The sequence below is a fragment of the Astatotilapia calliptera genome, chromosome 6, assembly GCF_900246225.1.
Source record: "Astatotilapia calliptera chromosome 6, fAstCal1.2, whole genome shotgun sequence".
Classification (NCBI taxonomy): Eukaryota; Metazoa; Chordata; class Actinopteri; order Cichliformes; family Cichlidae; genus Astatotilapia; species Astatotilapia calliptera.
The window spans coordinates 5,446,699-5,474,323 of NC_039307.1; the positions used below are offsets into that span (position 1 = coordinate 5,446,699).

The 27,625-nt window shown below is 42.1% G+C and overlaps 1 protein-coding gene across 10 annotated transcripts in view; it reads left to right on the forward strand.

Annotated features, from left to right (window-relative positions):
- LOC113023649 (axin-2-like) overlaps positions 1 to 27,625 on the forward strand; it is an 87,381-nt gene that overhangs the window by 54,848 nt on the left and 4,908 nt on the right. For 6 of the 10 annotated variants that reach the window (XM_026169866.1, XM_026169864.1, XM_026169867.1 and 3 more), the window contains 7 exons: positions 17,686 to 18,629; positions 21,159 to 21,299; positions 23,976 to 24,078; positions 25,884 to 26,024; positions 26,629 to 27,050; positions 27,136 to 27,285; positions 27,372 to 27,605. In XM_026169866.1, the coding sequence (XP_026025651.1) occupies positions 17,797 to 18,629; positions 21,159 to 21,299; positions 23,976 to 24,078; positions 25,884 to 26,024; positions 26,629 to 27,050; positions 27,136 to 27,285; positions 27,372 to 27,605 (2,024 nt within the window). In that variant the 5' untranslated portion in view covers positions 17,686 to 17,796. The other 4 variants (XM_026169872.1, XM_026169873.1, XM_026169871.1 and 1 more) reach the window with 4 other exon arrangements.

Genomic DNA, 27,625 nt, shown 5'->3' on the forward strand with positions numbered 1-27,625 from the left:
CATATATATACACACACATGCACATTTTCTTAATGGATGGCCTCTCTTCCACTGTAATCACTCTGCTAATGACCTGCTTGAACTCTGAATGAAACCCAGAGGGTGAGAACAAAAGGTGGGGAGAGCTACAGTTGAAGTCATGCAGCATGTGAACACAGCTGGCTGGAAAGATTTATTGTGGTTTGTTGTTAGATTTTAATAATCTGAGAGTTTTGGTGGTACTGGCTTTGTAATCGGTTTAGATATTTTACTCCATCGTGTATAATCAAGTCCCTGCCAGTTGACAATTTGGCTAAAGTTTGAATGAATTTCCAACACTGGAAACCAGAGACAGAGGTTTTATCTTTTAAAATACTACAAGATGAACACTGAACTGTTGAATCACCAGCTGAACTGTAGCATGCTTCAACCTGGACTCAGCTTAAAAACAATACAAACTGGTCAACTTTTAAACAAAATCAGATGATTGCTGTTTACATGGGCGTGATTAAGTGCGTGTAGAATGTCCAGCCTATTCGGTTAGGGAGTGATATCATCACAACAAGATTCCTTGTCTAATCCCAATCAAACAGAATATGGTAGTAATAACTAAAGGGATGAATCATCTGAATAATAAGAGATGAATTTGAAAAAGTCAAGCTGATTCATTCATGTCACCACCAGAGATGGGCAGTAACGCGTTATTTGTAACGCGTTACTGTAATCCGATTACTTTTTTCAAGTAACGAGTAAAGTAAGGGATTACTATTGCAAAAACGGTAATTAGATTACCTTTACTTTCCCATAGAAACGCTGCGTTACTGCGTTACTAAAACCGTGAATCTTTTGCGAGAATGTCTCACGACAGTGATGTAAGCGAGTGCGCGTTGGTGACAACAGCTGTGTGCAGATCAACAGTGGATCACATATCGAGTGCAGGAGAGAGTATGAGCGTGCAGCGTTTAAAGTGTGGAAGTACTGACCTTACTTTGAGTTTGATTCCATAAAAAGTGACAAAAACATTAGTGTCCGCTGTGCGTGGGAAGAAAACTTCTTTTTACAGCGAAAAAAACCCTAAACTTCCAAGGAAGCACCGAGTAGCTACGACGTAATGGGAAACTCACAGAGCTGCCATATCCTTCCACTGACCGCAGCACACCTGCACCAGGGTAAACCTCCGCCTACCCAACTCCTGCTTTACAGGTGAAAATAGAGCAACAGGACCGCTGAGTCTTTGACTTTATTTATTTTCTGCTGTGTTTTACTTGCATCTATTTGAAAGACTGAGTGTAAACACACAAAATATTTTATTTTATGTGCTGGAATGTGCAGAAAATAGGTTTAAATGTTAAACTAATTTCTTCCAGTCAGAGAATGTTGCATATAATTAAATTTTTGCTTGATGCATAAAGTTAAAAGATTAAAACTAATAAAACAAGTTAAAAAGAGACTTTTCCATTTGATTACATTTTGTATGATGGATTATGCAGAAAAAGTAGAATTGGGCTGAAAGATCTATCGCTTTATCACCTCTTCAGGTTGTAAATCGTGTTTTTAAAAAGTAACTAAGTAACTAAGTAATTAATTACTTTTGAAAATAAGTAATCAGTAAAGTAACGGGATTACTTTTTGGGGGAGGTAATCAGTAATTAGTTACTGATTACTTTTTTCAAGTAACTTGACCAACACTGGTCACCACCACAACCCCCACTTCTGAACAAGAGGTTTTGTTCGTATGTAAATCTGTGCAGGCTACCCATTAAGCATCGTATAAGGAAATGTAGAAGCCTAACCAGTATTACTTAGAAAGTTACAGCCATATTCCAAAAAGTGTATCATGTGATTGCAAAATCATTCATTAAAATGTTCTTATTTCTTGTCTGAAAGCCCAGGAATCTTTTTCTCTTTTACTTTAACTAGAAAGATCTGTTGCATGTATTTTAGAAGTCATCAGTTGCTTGTGTTCATTGAGCTGTCCAGATTTTGTTGTGTGGGGCCAGAAAATACCTGATCTTGATATAACTGTTTTTTTACTTCTAGCATTATTTATCTGGTCTGCTGCTGGTGGGTTTTGTCTTGAATGAGTAACTTTAGCCTGTTGGTAGGTGGGTTCTATGCAATGTGATGGCATCATTAAACATCATGCATAATTTAACTTTTGTGGATACAAATGAGATGTTGTTGTGAAATTAAGACAATGCATAAATGCTAGTCGACACGATGATAATATACTGTCTGATATAAATGAGAACCTTTAGGGACCCGTGTACCAAGTTTGGTTGCCCAACTACTGATGAGAGACACATTTGATGTTTCATATTGAGTAACAGAGTAAAGGCGCCATAGCCAGCACCTTTTTCCTGTATTTATTTTAGTTGTTCCAACCCCCAAAAATGGACTGAACTTTTCTAATGTAGTTAAACTGATTTGGGCTAGCGTAAATTAATAATAGGATATAAAAGGTTTTATACTGAGCAGCAACTTTAGAACCACAGCACCAGAAAGATGCTTCTAATCATAGTTAAACTATTTTAAATTTACATTTACTTATAATGTGAAGCCACTGAAAGAGGAGGGCAAAACGTGCTCCATGGAAACAATGTTGTGTAATAAATTTAAGAAAAAAAAAACATTTATTTTGATAGAAAGTCAACATATGAAGCACTTAACACATTGGCAACCTTTTACCTGGTTTCAAGATAAAACAATCTTGTGAGCCAAATGACTTGTTAGGATCATTTCAGGCTACTTTAACAGATGAAGCGTTTAGCATATGGGTCTGGAGCTTTTGGCTATGATATAAACACAGTTAAGCATTAATATAACTGTTTATTTTATGTGGACAGCATGGATCCCTGTATTCCTAACCATGAGTCATTCTGTGATTTGCAAGGTAATATCCAACCTGAATGTTTAAAGTGGGGTTTTCCAGTAACTGCCTTCTTTTTTAAGTTGTGCCCCTTGCGCCTATTTTCCCCTTTGGCAAACTGAGAGAACAATAGAGGGGACAAAAGCTAGACGATAATAAAGAAGAAGAGAATGTGCAGCCGAATCTTCATTTCCTTGGTGTCTACTGCCCCAGAGGCCGTTACAGGGCCTCCTTATATGGGACCGATCCACGCATGGGATTCAGAACTGAAATGAAACTGAACTTTGATGGGATTTCCCTGCAGCTAAAGTAGTGGGCACTGCGCGGTGGATGACAAAGAGCTTCCGCACGGTGTCATCCTTCTCATTTTTGCACCACAGGGCGTCAGGATGTCTGGGTTTGTTTTTAGACGGGCAGTTTGTAATGATAATCTGAGTGAGCAAAGAAGAGACTAATGCGCTGATGGTTATTTCAGAGTGTATATATAGAAGAGTATGAGAACTCAAGGGACGGTGGCGAGTAGATGGACAGGATGAAGGACAAATGCAGACAGAAGCAGAATATAAATAAAGATGGAAAAAATGAGTTGGAAATCCACAGGCAGACAGAACGGCAAAGGAAAATCAACAAAGAGATATGGGAAAGCAGAGAAGGACAAATGAAATAAAAAGGACAGAGATAGAAATAAAAAATCTAGATACTGGGAGTCCTTAGAGGTCAGACTCTTTTTCTCTCTCTCGCTCCGTTTCTCTTACGGTAATCCCTCTAGTAGCAGTTAGTTGTCAGGCTCCTCCATAAATCAACGTTTGTATGAAATACCAGCAGGAGCCAAAGGTCAAAGGAGAAAATTAGCAGCTGTCTTTTCCTCTCCTTTCATGTTAGCTGGGGGGCTAATCACCAAGTGCCGCATCAGCCTCATTTCCACTTTAAAACAAACTCCCCCGACAAGCCAGGGAGGAGCTGTTTGCCCGCTCTTACATTTTATGGCACCGGGTTTTATTCTGAGATTGAGGAGGGGGGGGATTGGTGGTAGAGGAGTTAAGGGTGAAAGGGTGGGCTCCTATCCCCCAACCCCACCACACTTTCTCACATCTTTTCTCTTACTCCACTTTCACCTATCACATCGTCTTCAGGTGTGGGAGGGCAAACAGCGGAGCATGCTCCTTTCGCACTGCTTTGTTGACACATTTGAGGTGCCGCCGGAGGAGCAGTAATAACTGACAGCCTGCTTTCCCCTCAGCTCAACTCCAAGGTGGTTTTGCTTGTTGATATGGGTCCCGGTGAACCTTGATGACCTTTTCACTCCCACAATCTATTATTCCCCCAGCTTACCGTTAGGGCTTCCCAGTAGTCAAAACGTTTGCATCTTTGGAATAGACGTGGCATTACTGGCTAGCATTAGTAGACTGAAAGTTTCAGAAGTGTTTCCAAAAATGCTGAAGGGTGAAGTATATTAATTTATTTTTGTTCTTCAGGAACTGGAACACATTGAAAATAATTTTCTTACTGCTGTTTTTCTCTTGCTGTGCCCTTTCCTCTACTGTGTTTATTTTTTGTTGTATGTTTTTCTCTGTACATGAGGTGGACAAAATAATAATGGAAATAGCGGCAAAGTTATATTCAGCCTTTTTTTTTAATAAAGCACACAGTCTCTTGGCTCACATGAGTACAATTATGTTACATTTCTGTGGGATGGTCTATTATCCGATGATAAAGTCATATTAAACACAGCCAAAGTTTCAAGTAATGATGTCTGCTTTTTTACAAGTACTGATTATGAATCATAACTTAATTTTTACTTGTGTGGACTCTAAGGAGAGCCAATAACAGTTTTGCAAGTGACCATTGTCAGTTTCTAGTACCGTATTTATACTTGTCCCAATGTGCCTCTGTTGTTCTAAACTAGTTGGCAGTGGAGTTTGTCATACTTGACCTGAAAACAAAAACAAAAACAAAAAGCATCCAGACGTGCACAGGAGGGAATAATGGTACAAAACGGGCCAATCACAGTGATTGATAGGTGCATCAGTGCAATGTGTGCGTAAGTAATAGCACAGCGTTTCAGAAGGGTTTGTGGTTATGACATACCTACATAGGTGTAGATTTAATCCAGCAGCATACATCTCCTGTTAGGTTTCAGACTGCTCTAAAAAGTCTGTCTGGATGAGAACAGATATCTCTTATATGGTCATCTGAGGCACACGGCTCTACTGGTCACCCAGAGCCTCCACCCTTCTGCTATTAAAACCTTCTTTTTGTGAGGAGCAGCCAATCAGGAGTAGGCTGGAAAGAAAGCTAAAACAGCTTGTTTAATAAACAGGATGACCTGATGGAGAAAAAAGGAGCAATTTAAACTGTCAGTCATGGAAAGCTCCTTTATTCAGGTTTCAGAATAAATGGAGTAGAATAGAGTAGCATATATATATATATATATATATGGGGTGACCAAAAATGCTTAACAAATGTACTAAACATCAGTGTTGTTATTGATCAATCATTTATTCAAAATTCAGGTCCTAGTATCTCAGTCAGTTATTCATCTGCATAGCCTGGCTGGCACACACACACAAACAAAACAGAAAAATGATACCTAAACATGTGAAATGGAGGATCATTTGATTGTTGGATGACTCATTCTACCTCCAGCTGCTCCTAAGTATTTCACACTGCCTGAGCAAAACTGAGATAGATAGATCTATTGATCGATCGATAGATAGATAGAGTCTCATTGAAAGCAAAAAATCACAGGCTTCAATAACATTTGCTTTTATAGCGTTTTACATCAATATCAGTGTTTATATATTTCTCCTTCCTCCTCCCTGCTGTTCTCCTCAAACATCAAGTTTCACTTGTCTTCTGGAATGACATGTACATTGTGATGCCAGATTCGCTGTAGTTAAAGCATATAAACAATACATAATACATGAATAAGAGAAGCAGACACGTTTCTTCTCATTTTTCTCTCATTCTTCCATGCCTTCCTCTTATTTCTTTGGCCCTCTCCCCCCTCTTCCTTTCCTCTGCCTTCACTTTACAGCTTTTTTTTCTTGCTACGCACCCTTTCTCCATCTTTTTTTCTCTCTCTGTGGGAATGTTTTCCCTATCGGTTGTCAGAGCAGTCAGTGAGGTGCATAGCAGCAGCGCTTTGTTGATGTTCCTCTTTGCCTATCTGCTGTGCAGTGTGTTTTGAAACTCACCCTCCCTTTGCACACCTGCTGAGAAGCTGCATGACACTGGGAAACATCCCACAAAAGGGTCAAAACACTTTTATCTTAGTTTTGGTTATCGGTTTAGAAACTCTCTCAGGAATAAATGAACAATATGCAGCTGGCCAGAGTTGAAGTCCCAGACGATCGCACTCTTTTGCTGCATCTGGGACTTCCTTTTTTCACAGTAGGTGGGCTTAACTCTTCATTTAGTAAAAATATTATAACCCCAAAGGAAACATTCAAAGCCCCGAATATTATAGTGAACCCAAACACAGACTTATAGAGAAAACTTCATATGCACATATGTGTGAATATGCGCTTGTGTAAACATCACACGGCCTACTTATTGTTAGTGATCTGTAGCATAGACTGTATATAAAAGAAGGACATTGCCACCGGGGTTATTTGGTGGTTTTTGTCGTGTTTTGAAGCCATTGTGGACTCTATGGGAGACCCACATTTAGATCCAACCTCGAGTGGCCATTGGAGGGACTGCAGTTTCACATCTGGTAATCGCTATTTCAACATGTGGATGTTTTTCCTGATTTCTTTCATCACTTTGTGAACAAAGCATTTTTCCTCTCAAACATCCTCCAGAAAACTTGCTTATTATATAATCAGCTTTTCATTATGACTAATAACATGATCGTCATCCTCACAGCCTTCTACTAAGAGCTCTAGCCTTAGTGGATTTGATTTCCACTGTAATCACGAATTTCAAACCAAAAAAAAAGGAAAAGTTGTTTTTCTCATAACATTTTGTTTATGCACATATGACTCACAGTGGCTTCTTACTAAAAATGACTGAATGCTACAAATTAGGCTTTTGGGTGGCTTTGCTTTGTAAGTGCACTTTGTGATTTAACTTTTGGGGACTTTCAGAGTGTGAGGCACAATCTTAAAAGAATGTGAGTCACACTGAAACCATGAAAGCATGCATAAGCACGATAAAAGCTATAGTTGAAGGAATTTTGTTGTTGTCGTTGTTGTGTTCTCTAACTTTAAATTTGATGTTACGGCTGGTGAGTTTATGCAAAGTTTAGCACACAGGCTTATATGTTACAGTGGAAAAAAAATCAGCATGTGTTACAGATGTGCTACTTTCATGCATATTAACACAAACCCTCAGCAACTGCAATGAAAATATGTTTTAATAAAAAACAACCTGAAAAGGTTTTAATGAAATCTAATCGCTTTTCTAGCAGATCATGGTGAAAATATATTCTAGGACAACTAAAAGACAAAAACCATCATCACATGATTGGCAGGTAAGACATTTCATAAGCCAAAATCTCTATTTGACAGCTATAATAAATCACGGATTCTCTCTGGCAAGCGTTTTTGTTTCTTCTTGTTTTATTGGTGTAATTTGCATTTGAATGAGAGATAATCAGAGACTTACGTTTCTGAGTTTCTGATCTCTTGTACTGAAATATTTTTTCTGATTTTCTCCTTTTTTTTTAATCTCAAACGACTTTTGTTGAACACTCAAATGCAACAAGGCTGTGTTTTGAACAGCAAAAAACAATTTGGAAATGAATTTGCCCAGTAAAACTAGAGACTACAGGCAGAAAGTAGTACTCCCTTTATGTACTTCAGAGCACAAAGTGTGTTTGAACTCTCCAAGCTGCTGAATGGGTTTACAGCTTTCTTGCAGTAGTTTGCAATCTGACATAAAAATGAAAGTGTTGTAGTTGCCTAACATTATGCAAATGACTGAAGCCATAATTTTCCTTTACTTTTCACTTAAGCCACTTTTGTAGCTTTTAACCTCTGAGGGCCAATGCCTTGTTTATTACAATTTCTATAACTGATATATCAATGAAATCAAAACAAATCAAAACATGACAACCACACAAAAATCCAGAAGTGCACAACAAGTCGAAACACCAAAGCAAGGCTTGTCATCTTCAGTGAAGCTGCAATTTGCAATGGCAACAACTGCTGGCATAAATTGATCTTAAGTCACTGATGACAATTGATGTTTCTTATATATTTGATACACTAGCAATTGTTTTTCTAGTCTAATGTCAAAGTATAACAAACATCCCCTCAAAGAAGTCCCCAAAATATATGTGGTTACAGTTACAAACAACATTAGTATAATAAGTGCCATTAAAAAAAAGTAATTCCGTTGCATTTTTTGTGGAAGATTCTAATTTTTCACGAGATCAGATCATGCAGTGTCGGTTAACTTTCACATTAGCTTATCAGCTAACCAGCTCGTTAGGTATCTGTGTTACAACTTGTGGTTCATGTGTTTCGGAGTTTAGGTCCTTTTTCATGTGGTGTTTGCATTAATGTGATCTTCAGTAATTATGCTCCCTTAAATCCTGTGAGTGCCACTTTCGTTGCTGTGACAGGCTTCGTGACAAACAGTAGGAAGGAGCTCCAACCTCGCAGAGCTAAAAGTAGAAATTAAAAAAAGGGTTTTAATATAACACCAGTCCTTCACACAGGTGATGAAATATTTGTCTGGTTAATGCTAAGCCACACTGAATTGTTTCGTTTTGCTGCAGAGTCTGACACTGTGTTAGGACATAGCCATACTTGTCTGTTGGAGCGTGTCGGTACTGGCAAGATGTGTATGTGCTGAAATCACAATGGCTATAAATGTTGTACATTAAACAATGAACTGCTGTCACATTTCTCTGCTGGTTTTCTTGTGTACTGTTGTCTCTTCTTGCTGTTCTGCCCAGAATTCAACAGCCGAGTGCCGGATCTATGCGGCAAATTCATTTTCCTTATCAGTGCATTGAATTTGCTGTCCAGCAGAGCCTCGGTTAGTTAGCAGTTGTCAGTTTGAACTAGCATTTTATTTGGCCTCTAATGGGTCTTAGTGCTCGTTGCTATCAAGCACTTTTCAGTATCATTTGTCTGATGCTCATTAAGGACGGCTAAATGAGCTCAAAGTGAACACTCAAACATTTGCCTTGCTTTCGCAGTCACAATCGAGAATCACTTGATTTTTCATGCATGATAAATTAACAAACATAATTAATACTCATGAAATTGTTTTATGGAATTACAACTGCAGGAACAACTGACACAGCAAATTTAGCGCAGTATGCACAGAGTGTAGCATCAAGTCAATTAAACTTCTGGGATATTTATCTGGTCAGTTAAGTAGCAGAGGAGGTTGTTAATCAGTTTCAGCTGCTTTGATGTTAATGAAATTAACAACAGGTGTACTAGAGGGGCAACAATGAGACAACTGCCAAAACACAAATGGTTTTCCAGGTGGACGCAACTGACATTTCTTTTCTTTCTCAGCTTTTCTGACTTTTTCTTTATTAGTTCTGCATTTTGCAAAGCTCAGCGTCACTACTGAGCAATACCTGCGCTTTAATGTGGCCGAATAGGTAGTCCAACTCCTCAAGGATGACACATCAATACGTGCCTTTGCCAGAAGTTTTGGAGTGTCTCCCAGCACAGTCACAAGAGCATGGAGGAAATTCCAGGAGACTATCCTCTATTATAGCTGGACTTTAACCCATCAGCAGGACTTGTATCTGCTCATTTTTGCAAGGAGGAACAAGATGAGAACTGCCCAAGCTCTACAACATGACGCCCAGCAGGGTACTGCTGTGAATGTCTCTAACCAAACATTTTCAAATATACTTAATGTGGATGGCCTCAGCATCCTCTCCTGGGCCCTGTGCTCACTACCAAGCACCATGAGCCCGGTTGACATTTGCCATAGAATCCCAAAACTGGCAGGTCCCCAACTGGTGCTCGGTACTTTTCACAGATGAGAGCAGGAGAACACTGTGGAGAACATTAAACTGCCTGTAACACTGTACAGCGTGTCCAGTTCGTCAGTGGTCAGTGATGGCCTGGGGAGACATATCCATGGAGGGACTTAAAGAGCTCCATGAGCTACGCAACGGCACCGACTGTCATTAGGTATCAGTAGAGATGGGAATTAATAAGAACTCATCAATTAGATTCCTTATCAATTCTGTTATCAGTTCTTACTAGGTTCTAATTAGCTCCAATTTGAGAGTTGCCGCTATCTCTAAGCAGCACATCAAAGACATTACATTTATGCAAATTACCTGCATGTTATGTTGTCACATGTTTGTCCATGTTTGAGTCTTTGCTTTCTTTGTTGTGATCAGTGTTAAGGTCATTACTCCAAAAAGTAATGTATTACACATATTACACAGAACATTTTTCTCAAAAGTAATGCAGTACATTATTTAATTACTCCCAGGAGAAAGTAATTTGTTATGCTACTTGTTACATTACTTTTGCATTTCTCTGTGCTGCAATGAAGTAGCATGCCACATCATTCTTTCACATTGTTTTTTGGGGTACCTTTGAATTCACCCCTCTATAGATTGATAAATTAATTTCCATTAAACTATGTGGCATCTTTCAGTTCCCAGTTCATATCAGTATAGATATGACTTCTTTCCACAAACTGAGATCTGATGTGATTTCAAACTGTCCCTTCATTATTATTTATTATTGTTTTGGGGTTTTTTTTTTTAGCAGGGTAATTTTTTTATAGTTCTGTAGAGATTTATAACAAAGCAATCCAGCAAGCAGATTGTTTTTCTAGCTGTGCAAACTGTCTTCCACCTTAGGAAGAATGAAAGAAACACAAACTGTCGCACACTCTGTCCGTCTGTACAGACTGGCTTGGCAAACATTTGCTCACATCAGATAGAGTTTGGGTTACCACAAAGGTTTGCCAAGCCAAAACGGATTAGGCCAAGCATCACAAGCATTGTTTCTATACATTATTAAACTTTTAAGCCACCGAAAAACAGGATTGTAAGAAAAAAAACGGGGAGAGTGGGAAGAGAAAGTAATTATTCATCCTCAGCACTCACATGCACCCCACAGCTTCTATAGCAAATCCCTCACTCAGCTTTCAAAAGATGACCATTCAAGTTTTATTTCTTATTTTTTACCTTGTTGGAAGCCTAACCTGATTGTTGTCACCCTTGATTTATTTAGACTCTTCCCGAAGTTGAAATTAAAGTTTATTTTCTCAAATTGGTTCTTTTTAAAGGAATGGTCTTAACAAGCCATAACAAGCAGATGAATGGCTGCCTTCTCAAACTTTAAGGGTGTTATGCACCATGTCCGACTTCAAAGCCCGTCTTAACTCCACACTTTAATTGTATCTTCTTCAAGCCTGTCTGCCTGACCGCCATCTGATTCTGCTGACAACTACACTCTTCTCTCTTCTTCATGCTCATCCTTCTATCGCTGCACTCTTCTCTCCGTCTTTCTCCATCTGTCATGGCAGATACAACTTTGCAACCCCCCACTTCCAGCTCTTCCAAAGTCTCCTTGCTACAAGTGTCAACTCAAGCACGAGCCCCAAATTACTTTTTTTGGATGAGTGTTGACATCTACCACTCAGTCATCAGCTCATTCACACTGAATGATGCTATTTGCCTCCCGCTCATCCGCTCTATTTATTTCTCTACTGCCACTTTCTTTCTTTATTCTTTTTTTTTTTGGTATTTCTCTCTGAGCCTACAAACAGACATTCACGCTTCTCTCCATATGGGCTTTAATTTGCCATTGTCCCCCAAGATATTCCTCGCTCAGGCTTGAGATAAAGGGATAATCACTTCAAAGGGAAGCTGAGGGGGAGACTGCCCCCTCCCTCCCAGCTGAAAGGAGAAGTGGACAATACGCTAATTGAGAGGGGGAACTGATCACAGGGTCTGTTCAAAGGGACGCCTGGCCACGCCCCCTCTTTCCTCCGACGCACTTAATTTTATTAGTGTTTATAGTGATGCTTCAGCCAAAATTATCACTCAAACCCACCACAGCCTTTGAACTCCCAAATATTGGGTTATTTGCAATTATCCTCCCTCTGTACTGTTTTTTTTTTTTTTTTTTTTTTGCTTCTGTGCTATTTTAGCTCAAGTGTAGGATTTTGAGTAGAGGAAGGAGGACTAAAAATGAGCTGTATAGAATTTATTGTTCGCTGTGATGTGATGCAAATCCAAAGTTTCTTATGAAAAAGCGACAAAAAGTGGGTATAGAGGCCTACTGTCTGAGTGATGCAATTAATGCAATGAAAAGCTAAAATAATGTTGTTTTAGAAAAATCATTCCTTAATTTTCACTGTCATAAATTTATGTCCTTTTTCCTGTGAAAATACATACCTTGTCTCTGCCTTTAATATGAGCTACAATTTAAGATGATCTTCATCTATGTTCTATGCTGATGCACCAGATGCCTTTAATTTCTTCGGAACCACGAGCTCCCAATTAGCCTCCAGGTCACCCTGTTTTATTGGGGCTTTATAGCAAGTCAGTGGCAGCACTCTCGTCCTGTATTGTGCTTTTAAAGCATTTGGATCTTCCTGTGAAATGGTTAGGGCCTCAACAAAAGGGTCAGGGCAGGGTCAACTTCAAAAAGGGGCTTCTTGCGGCCACTTTACAGCACCCTCTCTCTCTTGACACTGCTAAGCAGAAGAGCGCACATTCATAAGGTCAGCAGGTGTGGTCTCATGGGCTTAGAATCTCATGACACTTGTCAAATGAATTAAAGTAGGCAGCAGCTTGCAGTTTTTCTTCCATCTTTGTTGATCACAGCAGTCTGACTCATAGAAAACGGATTAAAAACAAACAAATCTTCAATAGCCTAACATTACACGTCATTAAAAGTAGACTTAGCAAAGCACGAGCAGGCTCTCGGCCTGTCAGCAAAAATTCATTTTTTCATTTTTTCTCCATTTCCCAGTGATATGTGCGGCCTAATTTAATTTGAGTGAAGATAGCATCTTATCCAAAATGTGAAATATCCTACTTTTAAGATTGTCCTGCACTTCAAAAATTACATTTTATAACCCCTCTATATCACAATTCTCCTTTCAAAGCTGACTTTAAAGATGTCAGTGTGCAGATAACACTACGGCTACATATTTCATGGCTTTAATTTGGACCTCACGATCAGCCAAATGTCACTTGAACGTCATAGTGCCAATGCTGCTGACCTATTTCGCGTTCCATCTCGCAGACTGAGGCACTTATGGAGCATTTTGGGTGCTGGATTGTTTGGATTTGTGCAATGTTCCATTTACAGAATCATCCAGTAGTAAACTAAAAGCAATGATGAATGACCTCTTCATATTCAAACTGTCTCTCTCTCACACACAGACACACTCACACACACACACCCACAAACAAACACACACACACACACACACACAAAAGAGAGAGACTCTGCTGTCTGCTGTCATGCAGCTTTCTGATAACACCAGTGAAAATTTCCTAAAAACATGCAACATTCAGGAAGTGGTTGGCAGGATGTCAATGTAATCAGCTGGACTCCATTGCTGTAAAGAAAAAAAAAGAAAGTACTAGTTTTCTGTAGAAAGCTGAACTATTTCAAAAATACACAACACAATATGTCAGAAACAAAATATCGTTGCAGGGAGCAAGTATAACAGAAACAGTACGATCTTATACTACTGCAGATGGATGAATGGAATTATGATACAGTGATTTTGCAATACTCAACACACGACAAAAAAATCATTTATGATATAACCTATGATATTAAAAATGTGTCATTTAAAATAATTACTTCTCCCGTTTGCCATTTTTCACCCATTTTCTTCTTCACTCCATATTACAGCCATGCTGCTGTAATAAATGCACTATATGGTTTAGTTTGGTATTGTCTTGCAAAAATATGCAAAGTCACCCCTGAAAAAAATGAGAAAATCTTGCATTAAAACTAATTTATACCTTCCAGCAATTATGGGATTTCCCCAGATGTGCAACTGCCAATTCCATAGACACTAATGCGCGCCCATTCAGCTTGCAGAGATGCAAGCTTTTGAACTGAGTGCTGATAACGAACCGGAGGGTCCCTCTGTTATTTTGTCCAGAGAACACAATATTCATGTTTTCCAAAAGGATTTTAAAATGTTGTCTTTCCAATTTTCCACTTTTCCCCAGTCCATTTTAAACAAGATTACAGTGTTTCCCCATACCTCTTCTTTGCATGATAGAGCTTTAACCTTTGTGACACAGTGAACTGTGTTCACAGACGGTGATTTCTGTAAGTGTTCCTGAATTCATCCAGTGATTTAAATGACTGTTTTTTTTTTATGTAGAACTGCCTAAAGGCCTGGAGATCAGGAGCATCAGGTATTGATTTTTGGTCTTGTCCCTTGCGCACAGAGATTTCTCCAAATATTTGTGATATTATTTACTGTAGTTGACGAGATATTCAAAGGCTTTGCAGTCTTACACTCAGCAATATTATTCAGAATTTCCCAGTTTGAAGGTTTTTGCAGATTGGTGAACTGCTGCCCATCTGTACTTCTGAGAAACTCTGTCCCTAAGATGCTCTTTTTATACCCAATCATGTTAATGACCTGTTGGTAACTGTGCTAATTAATTTCAAAAGGTTCTGTGTTCAGGAAATGTCTGTTTCTTTTTTACTTTATTCTGCATTTTGTTGCACCTATCCCAACTTTTCTGAGACATTAAATACCATCAGATTCAAAATGAGCTACAATTTTCACAAGTATTATAATGTATCAGTTTAAGCATTTGATATGTTTTCTATGTTCTATTGTGAAAAAAATCTGGGTTTGTGAGATTTGCAAATCATTGCATTCTATTTTACACAAAGTCCCAACTTTTTGGGAATTGGGTTTGTACATCCAGAAACCAGCAGGTGATGTCTTGATTGTCACACATATACATATCTATACATATGTTGTCTTGGGTTTATGGTTGCTGATCTTACTCAGCAATTAGTAATGCCAACTGGGAACATAAATGAATGTAAATACAAAAGACATGCAGACACAACGGTGAATCCACATGGGATCTGGTACAAAGCATGCTTATTTCCCGATGTATGACATGAATTAATCACCACTTGGGGACCTCAGAGAAGTTGGATTTCATTACTTCTCTTGTCCTGTACCATCATGAGAGTTTTGTGAATTTGAATCCTCTGACTTATATAATTATATTCTCCTTTAAAGTTGATTTCCAACATCAAAGGGACAATATAGCCTTTGAAGTACCATGGGATTGGATCACTGTCTAACCCACTCTTTAAGATTCTGTCACAATGACATTAGGGAAGTCATGTGAATTAAAAGACTAGAGAACAGCTCTTGCCTTTGCTCTGTGTCCAATTTCAATCAAAATGTCATGCTGTGCCATTTTAGCTGAATGTGGAACTGGCAAGTGAGTTAGGTTGACATCTTTGTGGCTAAAATCCTGTGACTAATATGTAAATTATTTGACAGTTACACTCCATGGGATTATCAAAGCAGTGCTATAACCCAAAAGAATAAGTTTTAAATCATCGTGGACATTGTTTGAAGTCATATTTAAGCATAACTTATTTACTGTCATTCCCTGTACTCTGGGGAATCTGTCATTTAGACGGAATATGGGAAAAACTGGGAGTATAATAGTGCCACAAACTGGTGGAATAATTAAGAAATATCCTGCTGTACAACAGGTGATACATAAAGGCTGCAGCAGTATGCACAGAAAAGTATTCATTATAATGGCTTCTGCTACTGCTGTCACTCCAAGGAGCCACATACAACAAAAGTATCGCTTTTGTTTGCTTTGTGTTTCTGTTGAAACTTTGTGTAGTAACAGACAGACTGTGAGAGTAACGCCATTGGCGCGGCAGATCACTTACTTCAAGCTCCAAAGCCTCGGGGAGTTGGCTCGAGATTGCTTGTCTTTGATAAGGTCCTGGCACACAACTAAATCCCGTCCCCGTCTAGAAAAGTTTAATAAACCTTAATAAACGTCGAAACGCTAAAGTCTGCTGATTAAGAGCAGCAGAACAAAATACACGATAAAATTATCAGACAATCCCACTTAACTATCCGTCTTCCTACTCGCTTTTATTTTTTTTATTTTGTTGAATATTGCGAAGCCGGAGCGCTGGGTTTTTATGTATCTTCCGGGACCAGGCCAGCGGTTCATTACTTTGAAGTCCACAGTTAAACCTTTAGCCCAGTTGGTGTAGAAACAGCCCGGAGGATTTCTACCGCCTGCCATGATTTCTTGAAACACTACCTGGGGAGAAAAGTAGAGAGAAAAAAGCTCTTCTCCTTTATTCGCATTTAAGGGTAAAAAAAACTGTCCGATGTGACGGTACAAGGAGCAGAGCCGGGGCTGGTTGTATATATGCGCAGCCTGTTGTTGGGACTACTTTACTTTCACGTTTTCTAATCGAAGAGGCTACTCGGGTACATGGATGGTAAGTTGTAGGAAAGCTGTTCCACAGGCCCCCTCTCTTGGCCGCTTTGATGTGCTGCTGCTGAGCTTTGAAGTTGAGAAATGCGGGCTATGTTTCTTGTTTGTGGGCGAGAAATACGGTGAGATAGATAAGAAGCTTATGTGTGCGCGCGCGCGTATGAATGTGTAGCCCAGATAAAAACCGAATATTTGTCGGATGGTGCGTCTTCTGACTGGGGAGAAAAAGTGGGATGCATTCGTCAGTCGGAGCCCCCCTCCCCTCAACCTCCAGATTTTGACACCCCCAGTGATCTACATAGGGACTGAGCCTGCCTACTCTGAGGTCAGTTGTTGAATGGGACAGGGTACATTAAACTACGGCGCTTGTTTTGCGGACACATGTGGCATGACTTGAAATAGCACGACGTTTTATCTCTATTGTGCTGGATTACTGTTCGGGGAGTTTTTGGAGTGTATTCGTCTCAACTAAAAAATGGAGTAACAGTTTAACTTTTTAACGGGTTTCACTGTGTTTGGATCTGTCTGCGATGGTATGTTATTTTACGCTCGTTAATTCATCCATTGGATTTTAGTGTCGGTTTCACCGTGGTGTATACACTGGTTGTTAAGACTGTAAATGATTGTGTAGCACTTGCAACAGCCTTTTAGAAGTTTGTCATTTATGGTGACAGTGCTTTAGTAGTCTGCATTTTTACGCTCAGGCTCCGATTAAAATCTCTGGCACGGGATCAGTTTTTTTATTTTGTTTTTCCCCCTCCTAATATTAAGTGTTTCTTTTCGTGTTGGTAGTTTAAACACGTTACCGGTTCTGTGGCTTTATTAATGTGCTGTAATAACCTTCTAGATATTTAGGCGACTGATCGCTTCCACTTACGCATGGGCGACCGGATTCTCCCGCGGGGCTTTTTACCTCTCGCACATTACAGCGTTTTAAGGTCATTGTGGTGCAGATCAGGTGCAGTTTGGCTGTTCATTTCTGGGATAGTGAGGACAAGTGTGGAAGTGAGTGCGAGTGTGCGTGATGCAGGCAAGGGGTACAGTACGGTCGTCCGAAACAGATTGGGAATAAATTGGAGTTGAAGCCTGTGACATGGACTCGTTAGGAAAACACGTGTAAGCCACAGTTGTGAGAATACGGTTTGGTGAAGAGTGTGGCTGTGTGAGATGATTATTCTTGTAAAATGTGTTTTGATGTGGCAGATCAATGCACGTTGAGAATGTAGGCTGCAGTTGATCTCTCATTTAGATTATAAATAGATAAATGAAACGAAGAAAGCCTTTCATATTTCCTTTCTCTGTGAACCCGGCGAGGTTTTTTTGAAAGGGACTGTTTACTTGATGTCTTTCTTTGAAGTTCAGCAGGATCTGGCTTTGATTAGATCAATACTTTGTGTTTCAGAGTGAAGAGGAGCTGAGAAGCTCCCCTGCTGCTTTTAGAGAGTGAGGAGGATTAGGCTGGAGCTCAGTGGAGGCACGACGGCACTCTCACACGGCAACCAGAGCTGGAGCCATGAGCAGGGCGCTTACGGAGCACATCAGCAGTAGCTTCCGAGAAGATGCTCCTCGTCCTCCGGTACCGGGGGAGGAGGGAGAGGCGTCATGCTACAACCCCAGCAGATCTGCCAAAATGAGAGCCCAGAGCAAGGTTAAAGATATCCCCGCCGCCTCCGCTCCTCCCGGCTCCACACCGCGGAGGAACGAGGATGGACTCGGGGAGCCAGAGGGCAGCGCGTCCCCGGACTCGCCTCTAGTCCGGTGGACAAAGTCGCTGCATTTTCTCCTGGGCGACCAAGACGGCGCTCACCTCTTTAAGACCTTTTTGGAGCGGGAGAATTGCGTGGACACTTTGGACTTTTGGTTCGCCTGCAACGGCTTCAGGCAAATGGACTTAAAGGATACCAAAACGCTGCGAGTTGCCAAAGTTATTTTCAAGCGGTACATCGAGAACAACAGCATTGTCGCCAAGCAACTGAAACCGGCCACCAAGGCCTTCATAAGGGATAGTATTAAGAAACAACAAATAGACTCGTCCATGTTTGACCAAGCACAGACGGAAATTCAGTCCAACATGGAAGAGAATGCATACCAGATGTTTTTGACCTCTGACATATACCTCGAATACGTGCGCACCGGCTGCGAGAACGCGGCATACATGAACCACGGCGGTCTTGGCAGTCTCAAGCTGATGTGCGGATACCTTCCTCCTCTCATGGAAGAAGAGGAATGGAGTTGTAACGACCTGAAGGCAAAAACGTTAGGGTCTGTGGTCGGACTGTCTGCCAAAAACCTGAGGGCTACCGCTACCATCCGGACAGCAGCTGAAGTGCTGGAAAACAGTTGCAGGTAAGAGCAGCGCCCACCTAGAAGTGCATGCCTGTGTAATTACTTCTCAGTGCTTGTTGCTTTATTGAGCATTGCTTACTGTGGTCATGATCCCTCATTAGTTAAACTACACTGAATATGTGGCAGGTATTTCACAAATGCCTGCGAGAGAGGTAAAGGAACTTGATCAAAGGGTCTCAGAGGAACATGCCTGTATATTTGTGCCCTCCTGCCTTGCAGTTAGTCAAGGGGTTGGAGGGGTGGAGGGGCGGGGTGGGTACAAAACATCAATGCATCTGAGCCTTCCTTTTAAGTAAATGGTGTCTTGCAGGCAGCCCTCTGCTGGCTTGCTCAAGTTTCCTGTGCTTTGAAACCCTTCCTCCGGTTCAGGAATGAATTTAGACACCAAACCTCATGACTGTTACAGCTACATTAAACAGTATGATGTGCTATTGTAAAGTTTTTCAGCTTTTTTTTCCTTCTTTGTTCTGCTCCATAACCCATAGAGCTGGTGTATACTGCCACAAAATCTCATTTATACATAGAAATGGTAATAGAGAGTTAAAAGAACTGTGCAGTCAGTCTTATGCCAAGCGGAGATATTGTTCTCTTGGTCAGAGATGAAAGAACTGTTTGTGCAAAGTATTTGTGCTTTTATCTTAAGAGCTCGTCCCACACATTGTCCAACAGCTGAAATCTTTTCAAGCCAGGAACATTTTCAAAAAGTGGATTTTATGCATGAACCTCCATCAAAGGGTACTTATTTTTTCCACTCAACTACTTTGTCCTCACATCTGGAGGCAATTATTACTTAGAGGTTTGACAATGTCTTGTGGTTTGGTAGGAAAAGTGCAATTTATAGATAATCCATACTTTTCCTGTCAAGTTATCTAAACATTTAATGAGCTGAGATAAAAATTGTCTCAAGCCCAACTTTTTTAATAACAGTGTACAAAAATAATTGATTGAGTGCAATAAGTCTACCTAAGGACTCCCTCGAGGGTTTTAGCCTTCATGTGAGCAGATGTCAGATAACATCTTAGCACAGTTGCTCATTTGCTTGGAAGTGACCGTGTTGGGTTAGGAACCAATAAGCACGGGTTTTGTTGACATGTGGGCATATCCTGCTCTCCTGGTGTGATCCCCTGCATTCTTGTTTTTCACTAAAAGAAAAGCAGGGGGGAGAGAGAGCCCCTTTCTCCCTTCCGTCACCCACACTCTCCCCCTTTCCCCCTGCCTGCCCCTCACCATCCCTTTAGGTCAACCAATTTCCATCTCAAACATGTGGAACTAATTTTGCCACTGCACAGATTCTTTTTTCCCCTTCTTTTTGAGAAACCTCCAACACTAAACTCCAAAGTGATACAGAAACACAACAACAAAAACATCCTCAGCTCAGTTCCGCAGCTTCAACCACCAATCCCACTCTGCCATAGATTGTGTGTGTCAGTGTTTTCCTTCCTCTTTCTTTTCTGCCCAGCACTTTTATCTCACCTCTTTTAACAGAAAAATCTGTCTGACAGAGACTAAGCATGCTTTGGAGGGAGACATGGAGAGACAAGACGAGGGAAAGGGGGGAATACAGGAAGGGGGGGATCATGAAAGAAAGAAAAGAGATGGAGAAAGAGGGGGGGGGGGGTGAGGAGCCAGCTGTGCTAAATACCTGACTCTTTGCGTGGACCTTCCAAAGGTCAGGGTTGTGCTTGGGGCCTACGGCTTTAGTCATGCTGGGGTTCTCCTCAGCACTGCCGGCAGAAGGCATTCTCATAAAGAAAGGGGCCCTCCTTCCCCCTTTCCCTCTCTCCTTCTCACTCCCCCTCTAAAGCTCGTTCCCCCTCCCTCTTCTTCCCTCTTTCTTCCTTGTCCACCCCCTTCACTAGTGGAACAGGAATGCAACACAGCAGGAGAGAGTAAAAAGACAGAGAAAGAGAGAGACTTTAGAAAGGAAAGCAGGGGAGAGTTGGTAGAGGAGGGGCCCCAGACTGGATGATAGCGAGAGAGAGAAAGAGAGAGATAAAAGAGGGAGGGTATGGAGGAGAAAACACTCCAAGGAACAAGAGTGGAGTTTCAAAGTGGAAAAGAGCAGGAGTATGGCGAAAGAGTAGAGGGATAGCAGAGGAGAGAGAAAGAAGGGAAACGCTGGTGTTCATTCACACACAGCACGGCTGCTCATTTCACCCACTCCAACCATAACCACCCCCCAAAACTGAATGCTTGTATTTTAGGGAGGCAAAACATGAAAGAGAGAGTGATACTAGACGAGGCAAGAAAAAGAGGACTTACAGCTCCATCTATTGCACTGTTGTCACATTCCTCAGGCCCCAAACTCTCAGTAAAGTGACTCAGAGATATCTGCAGAGAAAGACGGCAAGACAAAGTCCAAGCAGACGCAAATCATTTTTATAACTATGATATAACAAACAACAGCAGGAAACAGCAAATAAACACAACCCCCATACCCCAGGGGTGTCACCTCTTTTAACTGTATTGATTTGATATCTAGAGACATCACAATAACTCTAGGCAAATGTTTTCCCGGATGATTCACAGGTCCCACCGTCGAGGAGACCCCGCCAGCCCGTACTTTGTGAACTCTGGCTACATTTTTGCCCCTGCCACCAGTGCCAATGACAGCGAGATCTCCAGCGATGCCACAACAGATGATTCCATGTCGATGACAGACAGCAGTGTGTAAGTGTTTGCATTAAAAAAAAAAAAAAATTGGAATCAAAACCCGTTCAGTTTCATTTGAAACCCAGCTGGCTCTGGAGATGTAGCAGCTTCAAAAAGCTCATTTCCTTTCAACTCACAGTGGCCAAAGGTCTGGGAATTTTCTTATTTCCACCAGTATCTGAACGTGCCTGGTCCAGATTTCAGTCATCAACTTTCCAGGAAAAAGTGTAGGGGTGTGAAGAAAAATATTTGGCCTTGTACTTCAACAGAATCAGCTTTTCTTGGGGCCAGGGGACTGCACTGTTGCAAAATAATGGTCTGTAATTTATTTCAATTATCCTCTATGATTGACTCCAGGTAATTCTATTAATGTGCAGTTGTTGCTGTGGCCTCCAGGGAGATAACTCTGGGAAAGTCATTATGTCTGAAGACCTTTTGAAGTTTATTCTGATGTGTTACAGGCTGTAGAGAGGAGAGGAAAAAAATGAGAACGTCTTGATGTGGGTGGGGGTGTTGCCTCATTTTCCTCAAAGTTGATATGTATCCATCCCACCCACCCTTCTGCCACAACAGACTTGTTTTTTTATATTATCTAATCGCTTTTTCCCTTTGAAGAGCTGAAGGAGAGGGGGGAGGGAAATGGCCATTCGGGCCTCAAGACAAACTCATTGAAAAATGTTGGCACCAAATGAAAGAAGGCTTACTCACATGGTGGGTCGGTTTCCTGCCACTGGCCTCTGTGGCGTGCTGAGATCATGTGTCTGCGAGGCTTTCACAGGGGTTACTCATTTCTAGACCTTGGGACAAGACATAAGGAACCCCCCCGCCCCTCACGGCCAGGCAGGGACACCCCTGAAAAAAAATCACCTCCCAGCGCTTCACAGCTTCTCTCCTCCACTCTCCAGAGCCAATAGCAGGAGTGGTGAGGCTCGAAGTGCAAGGGAGTGAGAAAATAAAGTGCACGGAGTATAAAGGGCTTAACTGAATCGCTTTCAGCCTATTGTTAGGTGAGGGGAGCTTAGCGGGATAAGAGGGTGGCTGGCTGCTTTGAAAATGACTTGCACAACTGAATAGGAGATCCCCATAAAGTAAGGGCCCATGAAACCATGAAAGAGTATGTTTTCTCTTCTCCAACCTGGACAAAGCGCTCAGCCATCACATGGTTCGCTGGGGTGGGGACAGTTTGGATTGTTAAAAACATAGTTAGCGAGGGGGAAGTTGGCGAGCTTTGTTTGGGATGTTTTGCCTCTAATTTGGGGGTTCTTGTTAGCTCACGAGTTCCTCTGGGCTGTTGAGTTTTACTTTTGAAGAGTTTCCTGTGTTTCTTCCTGCGCCTTGAGGGATGATGGCTTGTAGTCTCAAGGGTGCAGTTTGTGAAGCATTGATTTTGGAAGCAGGCCCCTCTTACAAGAAGTTCGCTGGAACACAGGTGATATCGGCAGCCTGGCTTCACTGTCTGACTCTTCTTGACAATGTCACACTGAAAATCTTGCACAGAAATGCAAAAAATGTCTAATTGTTGAACAAGGATATGTGTCAAAGTCATCTCCTTTTAACAGTTCTTTACAAAGTCTTTGACATAGAGATCTTTCTGGTTCTTGTCCTGAGCTCTTGTCTCTCTCCGGCTCTCATTCGAGGGAACAATTTGATTGTGTGTCCTTTTATAGTGGTTAAAAGACACTGCAAATTTGAATCTCATTTCCCAGATAAAGAACAAGAAGAGAAGGATTTGGAAGGGGGTGGAAGATGGGGTGGGAGGGGGATTTTTTTCTTCTCTTTTTGCTTATATCTTATTTATGGATTTACTTGGACGCTGGGGAATGCTGCAGCACCAACTTCAAACATTACCTTATCTTACAAACCAGCCTTTTGATGTTGCTGAGATCAGAGGCTCACAGCAGAGCGCTTGCCAAACGAAGATGGCAGCGGGTGCATATGTGCATGAGTGTGAGATTTCAAAGAGGCAGCAGAAAAAGTAGCGTTTGGGCTAGGTCAGGCACTTCTGAGCAGCCAAAACGGCCAAGATAATTGGCCCAGCTTAAGTGGCAACTGACTGGAAAAGCAGACAGAATGAAAAACGGAGAATGAGATTCCCAGAATAAATGCCTAATTGTCCCGAGACTTCTAGCATTCCTGGCTCTATCTTTATTTTCATGTTAATATATCACAGTTTTTGCTAGGCTGCTTTAGTCTGTTGTACTTTCTGACTCTTAACAAGTTGCTCAGTTTGGTGATAATTGTTTTGCTTTTTGAATAACCACAGTCAGGGCTGACACGAGCCAATGTAATCTTATCAGTGGGGCTCTTCTTTTGAAGCCTACAGTGAGATGTTTTGCATATCCCTGCCATTGTCCTGGTGTGTTTTGTTATGTGTTTTTTTATTTGTCTTGGCTTCAAGGGATCTCTGGCCTTTTGATTTAGCAGTACTTTGCCCAGTGAGTGATTTCTGGGTGGTGTCAGTAACTTCCATGATGAGCTGCTGCCAAATGGCCCTCCTCCGCAAAGACGGGCTAATAGTGCTAATGCACCAGTGGTTAATGTAGAGGTAGCGTGACATGTGTGATGAGTATCGGCAAACTATCCAAAACCGGGTGGATGATTGTAGTCAGCGACTTCTAAATAAGGATATTTTGTGTGTTCTTCATTGTCTTTTATTAGTTAAATGTAAATGTATGCCGTCTTTTTGTGTTACAGAGATGGAATCCCTCCTTACAAGCTGGGTACCAAGAAGCAGCTTCAGCGAGAGATGCACCGCAGCGTCAAGATCAATGGCCAGGTTACGCTACCCCACTTTCCAGTAAGTCCTACTTCCTTAAGTTTCGCTTCCTGTCTTAGTGTTTCTTTTTTTGTAATCTGGTGAACTCAAACTTTTACACAACTGACAGACAACTGGGTCCTAATCCCCTCAAGGAGTTGCACTTTATTTATGTATTTATTTTCAGAGCTCGCGTTGTGACAGAATACTATATTTCGTTCCCTCGCTAGTTTCACATTAAAGGCGGCAGGGTTTGCCTATTACTTTGCTTCTTCTTCTGCTGTTTCAAATCCCCCTTCTTCCCACATCTAGAGTCACTTCTCTGGGGCTGTTAATGTAAATGCTGTCACGTCTCTGTCACTGTAGGTCACAAAGCTGATAGTGTTGTATGTTTTCTGGAATAGTAATAACTGTACGGCTATTGAAACTACGATTTAAATTCCAGCACATGAATAGGAGACACATCACTATTCAGTTCCAGTTTTGCTGTATTCCCATCTTGTCCCATCAGTATTTGGGTCAGGTTGTGTGCGCTGATGAATTCAAGATATATTTTTTTTGACCTTCTGAAGTTGTGAAAAGGTTTAAGGAACTGGGTCAAAACAGATTGACACAGGTTAGCAGAGGCAAGAAAATAAATATTCAATTCTTTTGTCTTCATATCCAAACACAGGTGTGTGTTTGTGTGTGTGTGTGCGTGTGTGTGTGTGTGCGTGTGTGTGTGCATGCATTTGACAGTAATGCCCCCCCCGCCCCCACACACACACACACGCACACACACGCACTTTTCTCTCTTCCTCTCTGTCTTTTTTCTCTCTCAGTCTCTCTCTTTTCCTTTCCCACTTGCACTCCTTTAATGTCTCCCTCCTGATTTGGAGATGGCTCTGTCTCCCATGATGCACCAGCCCCAGGCAGCGGGGGCCCCGTGCAGGGCTGGCGCTCCTTTGCCAGCAGCTCCGCTTGCCTTTCTTCTTCTTCCCTTCATCGTGTTTACAAAGAGATGAGAGGAACAACAAAAAAAGAGTCAAAATCAAGAAAGCCAGTGTGCCAAATAACAAAAAAGTAAGAAAGGGAGAGAGAAGCCGGCGCATATAGTTAAAGAAAAAGGAGGATAATGTGACTAGAGTACCTCTGAGCTGCCCTGCATGCAGCCGGGAAATAAATTACTACTTCCCCTCAGATCTTCCCAGTATTTGACTCCTCTATCCTCTCCCTCCCTCTTTTCCCTCCTTCTCTGTCTCGCGCTCTCCCTCTCTCTCTCTCTGCCACCATTGCCACTTCACGAATGTACGTCTCAATCCTCTTCTTTTTTCTCACTGTTAATTTTGTCCCCTCTCCCTTTTCTTCCCCTCTCTCCTCGCTCTCGCTTCTCTGTCGATATCTGGCTTTTATTCGGAGATTTAAAGCTGCATGTCCCTCCCACCCCTAGTGTGCGTTTGATGTTTGACAAGGGCCCTTTGAAGTGTGCTGACTTCAGAGGCTGCCTAGCTGATGGCTTGGTCGGGCTACAGAGGGTGCAGGCAGGGGGCCTCCCCTCCGAGCGAGACCAACTGCTAACCCGCCATTGCTACCCCCTTCTCTCCCCCTCACCCAGCAGCCTGGCACTGCCAAGGGCACTGGGCATGAGAAGATCTAGGGAGGGATGGGCAGCGGAGAAGGTTCAGGTTAGCTCGAGGGCAAGGGCATGTGGATTAGGCCTTTGGAATAGTAGCAGGATTTTTGGAACAAGATAGGATTAGGGCAAGGGCAGTGGATTAATGCACCATATTGCATCCATCAGAAACACTAAGTCGTTACACTAGCACACACTCTAAAGTGTCCTCTTCTCTGTCTTGTGTACCCTGCAGAGGACACACCGGCTGCCTAAAGAGATGACCCCCGTTGAGCCCTCGGCCTTCGCTGCCCAACTCATCGCCCGGCTGGAGAAGCTAAAGCGAGAGCAGGAGACTATGAGCTCACTGGAGGAGAGGCTGCAGCAGATCCAGGAGGTATGGATGCTCTCAAAAATGTTCTAAGTCGTGACACTTCCACTTACTTCCACTTACTGCTATTTGGAAATTGTATCTTGTATCCAAGTTAGCTCAGGCAGTGGTTCTGTGCTGCACTACAAAAGCCTTTACTCCAGTTTGAGCATGTTGAAGAACGGGGTACAGACCAAGGGATTTAAAGTCTGTCTTGGTTTAGTTGCTACTTCGCTTTTCCTCCATGTCCTCCCCCATTTCATCTGGAGGAACTTTCAAACTTATGTTTCTAGACACACTTGAAGTTCCTTCAAATAGTTAGTACTTAGTTACTCTCCAGTGGCACGTTTGCTGAATATGTGTAGTGCCAGTCTCTTTGTGCAGCACAGGCACACTCTGCATTATAGATGAAGCGCACCCAAAGCCTGTTAGCGAAGATAACAGTACGGCAAAAAGGAAACTCAAATCAAGTTATCCAGGCGTTTGCTCTCCCTGACTTCAGAGAACGATAGATATAAGTTGGTGTAAGCTGAGACATGAATTTCTCTGCTGGCTGCATTTCCCACATGTGACTGTATGAATGTTTTGTCAATTGCTTTAAATTGTAAAAAATTCTCTTTTCATTGTCCAGGAAGAGGAAAGGGAGGAGGGCAATGACCTTATAAGCAGCACCTCCCTCCAACACCCCCTGCTCCCGTCTGCGAGCCAGTGTGAGGAAGATCCTCAAGCTATCCTAGACGAGCACCTTTCACGTGTCCTCAAGACACCTGGCTGCCAGTCACCAGGAGTGGTTCGCCACTCTCCACGCTCACGCTCGCCAGACCGGACTGGTGCTGTGGTGTCATCTGGCCACGGGCCCTTCTTTGGTGCTTATCCTGGGGCTTCTAAGGTGCTGATGACAGGCAGGCAGTCTACAAAGCACATCCACCACCACTACATTCACCATCACCACGCTGGGCCAAAGACCAAGGAGCAAATCGAGGCCGAGGCGGCTCAGCGTGTGCAGTGCCTCTGCCCTCAAGGGGGCGCCAATTACTCCGACTTCACACCTGCGTGAGTTTTACTTATAAGCTGTCCCTTAAATGTTTCCTGTGATGAGCTGCTCTTCCTCTGATGCTAATTTGCCTTCTTCCTCCAGTCGCTGCAGCACTTTGTCCAAACGGCCAGTGAAGGCCTCTGATGAGGGCGTGTCTTCACCACGCCTTCCTCTAGTTGCCACCGACCGCTCTCAGAATGTTTGGCAGTGGATCCTAGAGAGTGAGAGGCAGGGAAAGCACAAGCCACACAGGTAAGTGTCTGTTTGCACGAAATGATCTTTAGAAAAGTGCACTGAGTTCTCAGCTCAAGAGGCTGACCCTTTATTTGTTTTAACAGCACTCAAGGCCTGAAGAAGTCCAACCCGCTCGACTCCAAGACCCTGCCTGGTCGAACCTCCTCATCTTGGGGTGGTGGTGGCATTGGCAACGGGGCTCACCTCCGTGGCCATCACCCAGGCCACCCTTTCATTCAGGACCCAGCAATGCCACCCCTACCCCCTCCCAACACCCTGGCACAGCTAGAAGAAGCCTGTCGCAGACTAGAAGAGGTTTCCAAGCCACCAAAACAAAGGTAGGAAACCTTGTAGACAA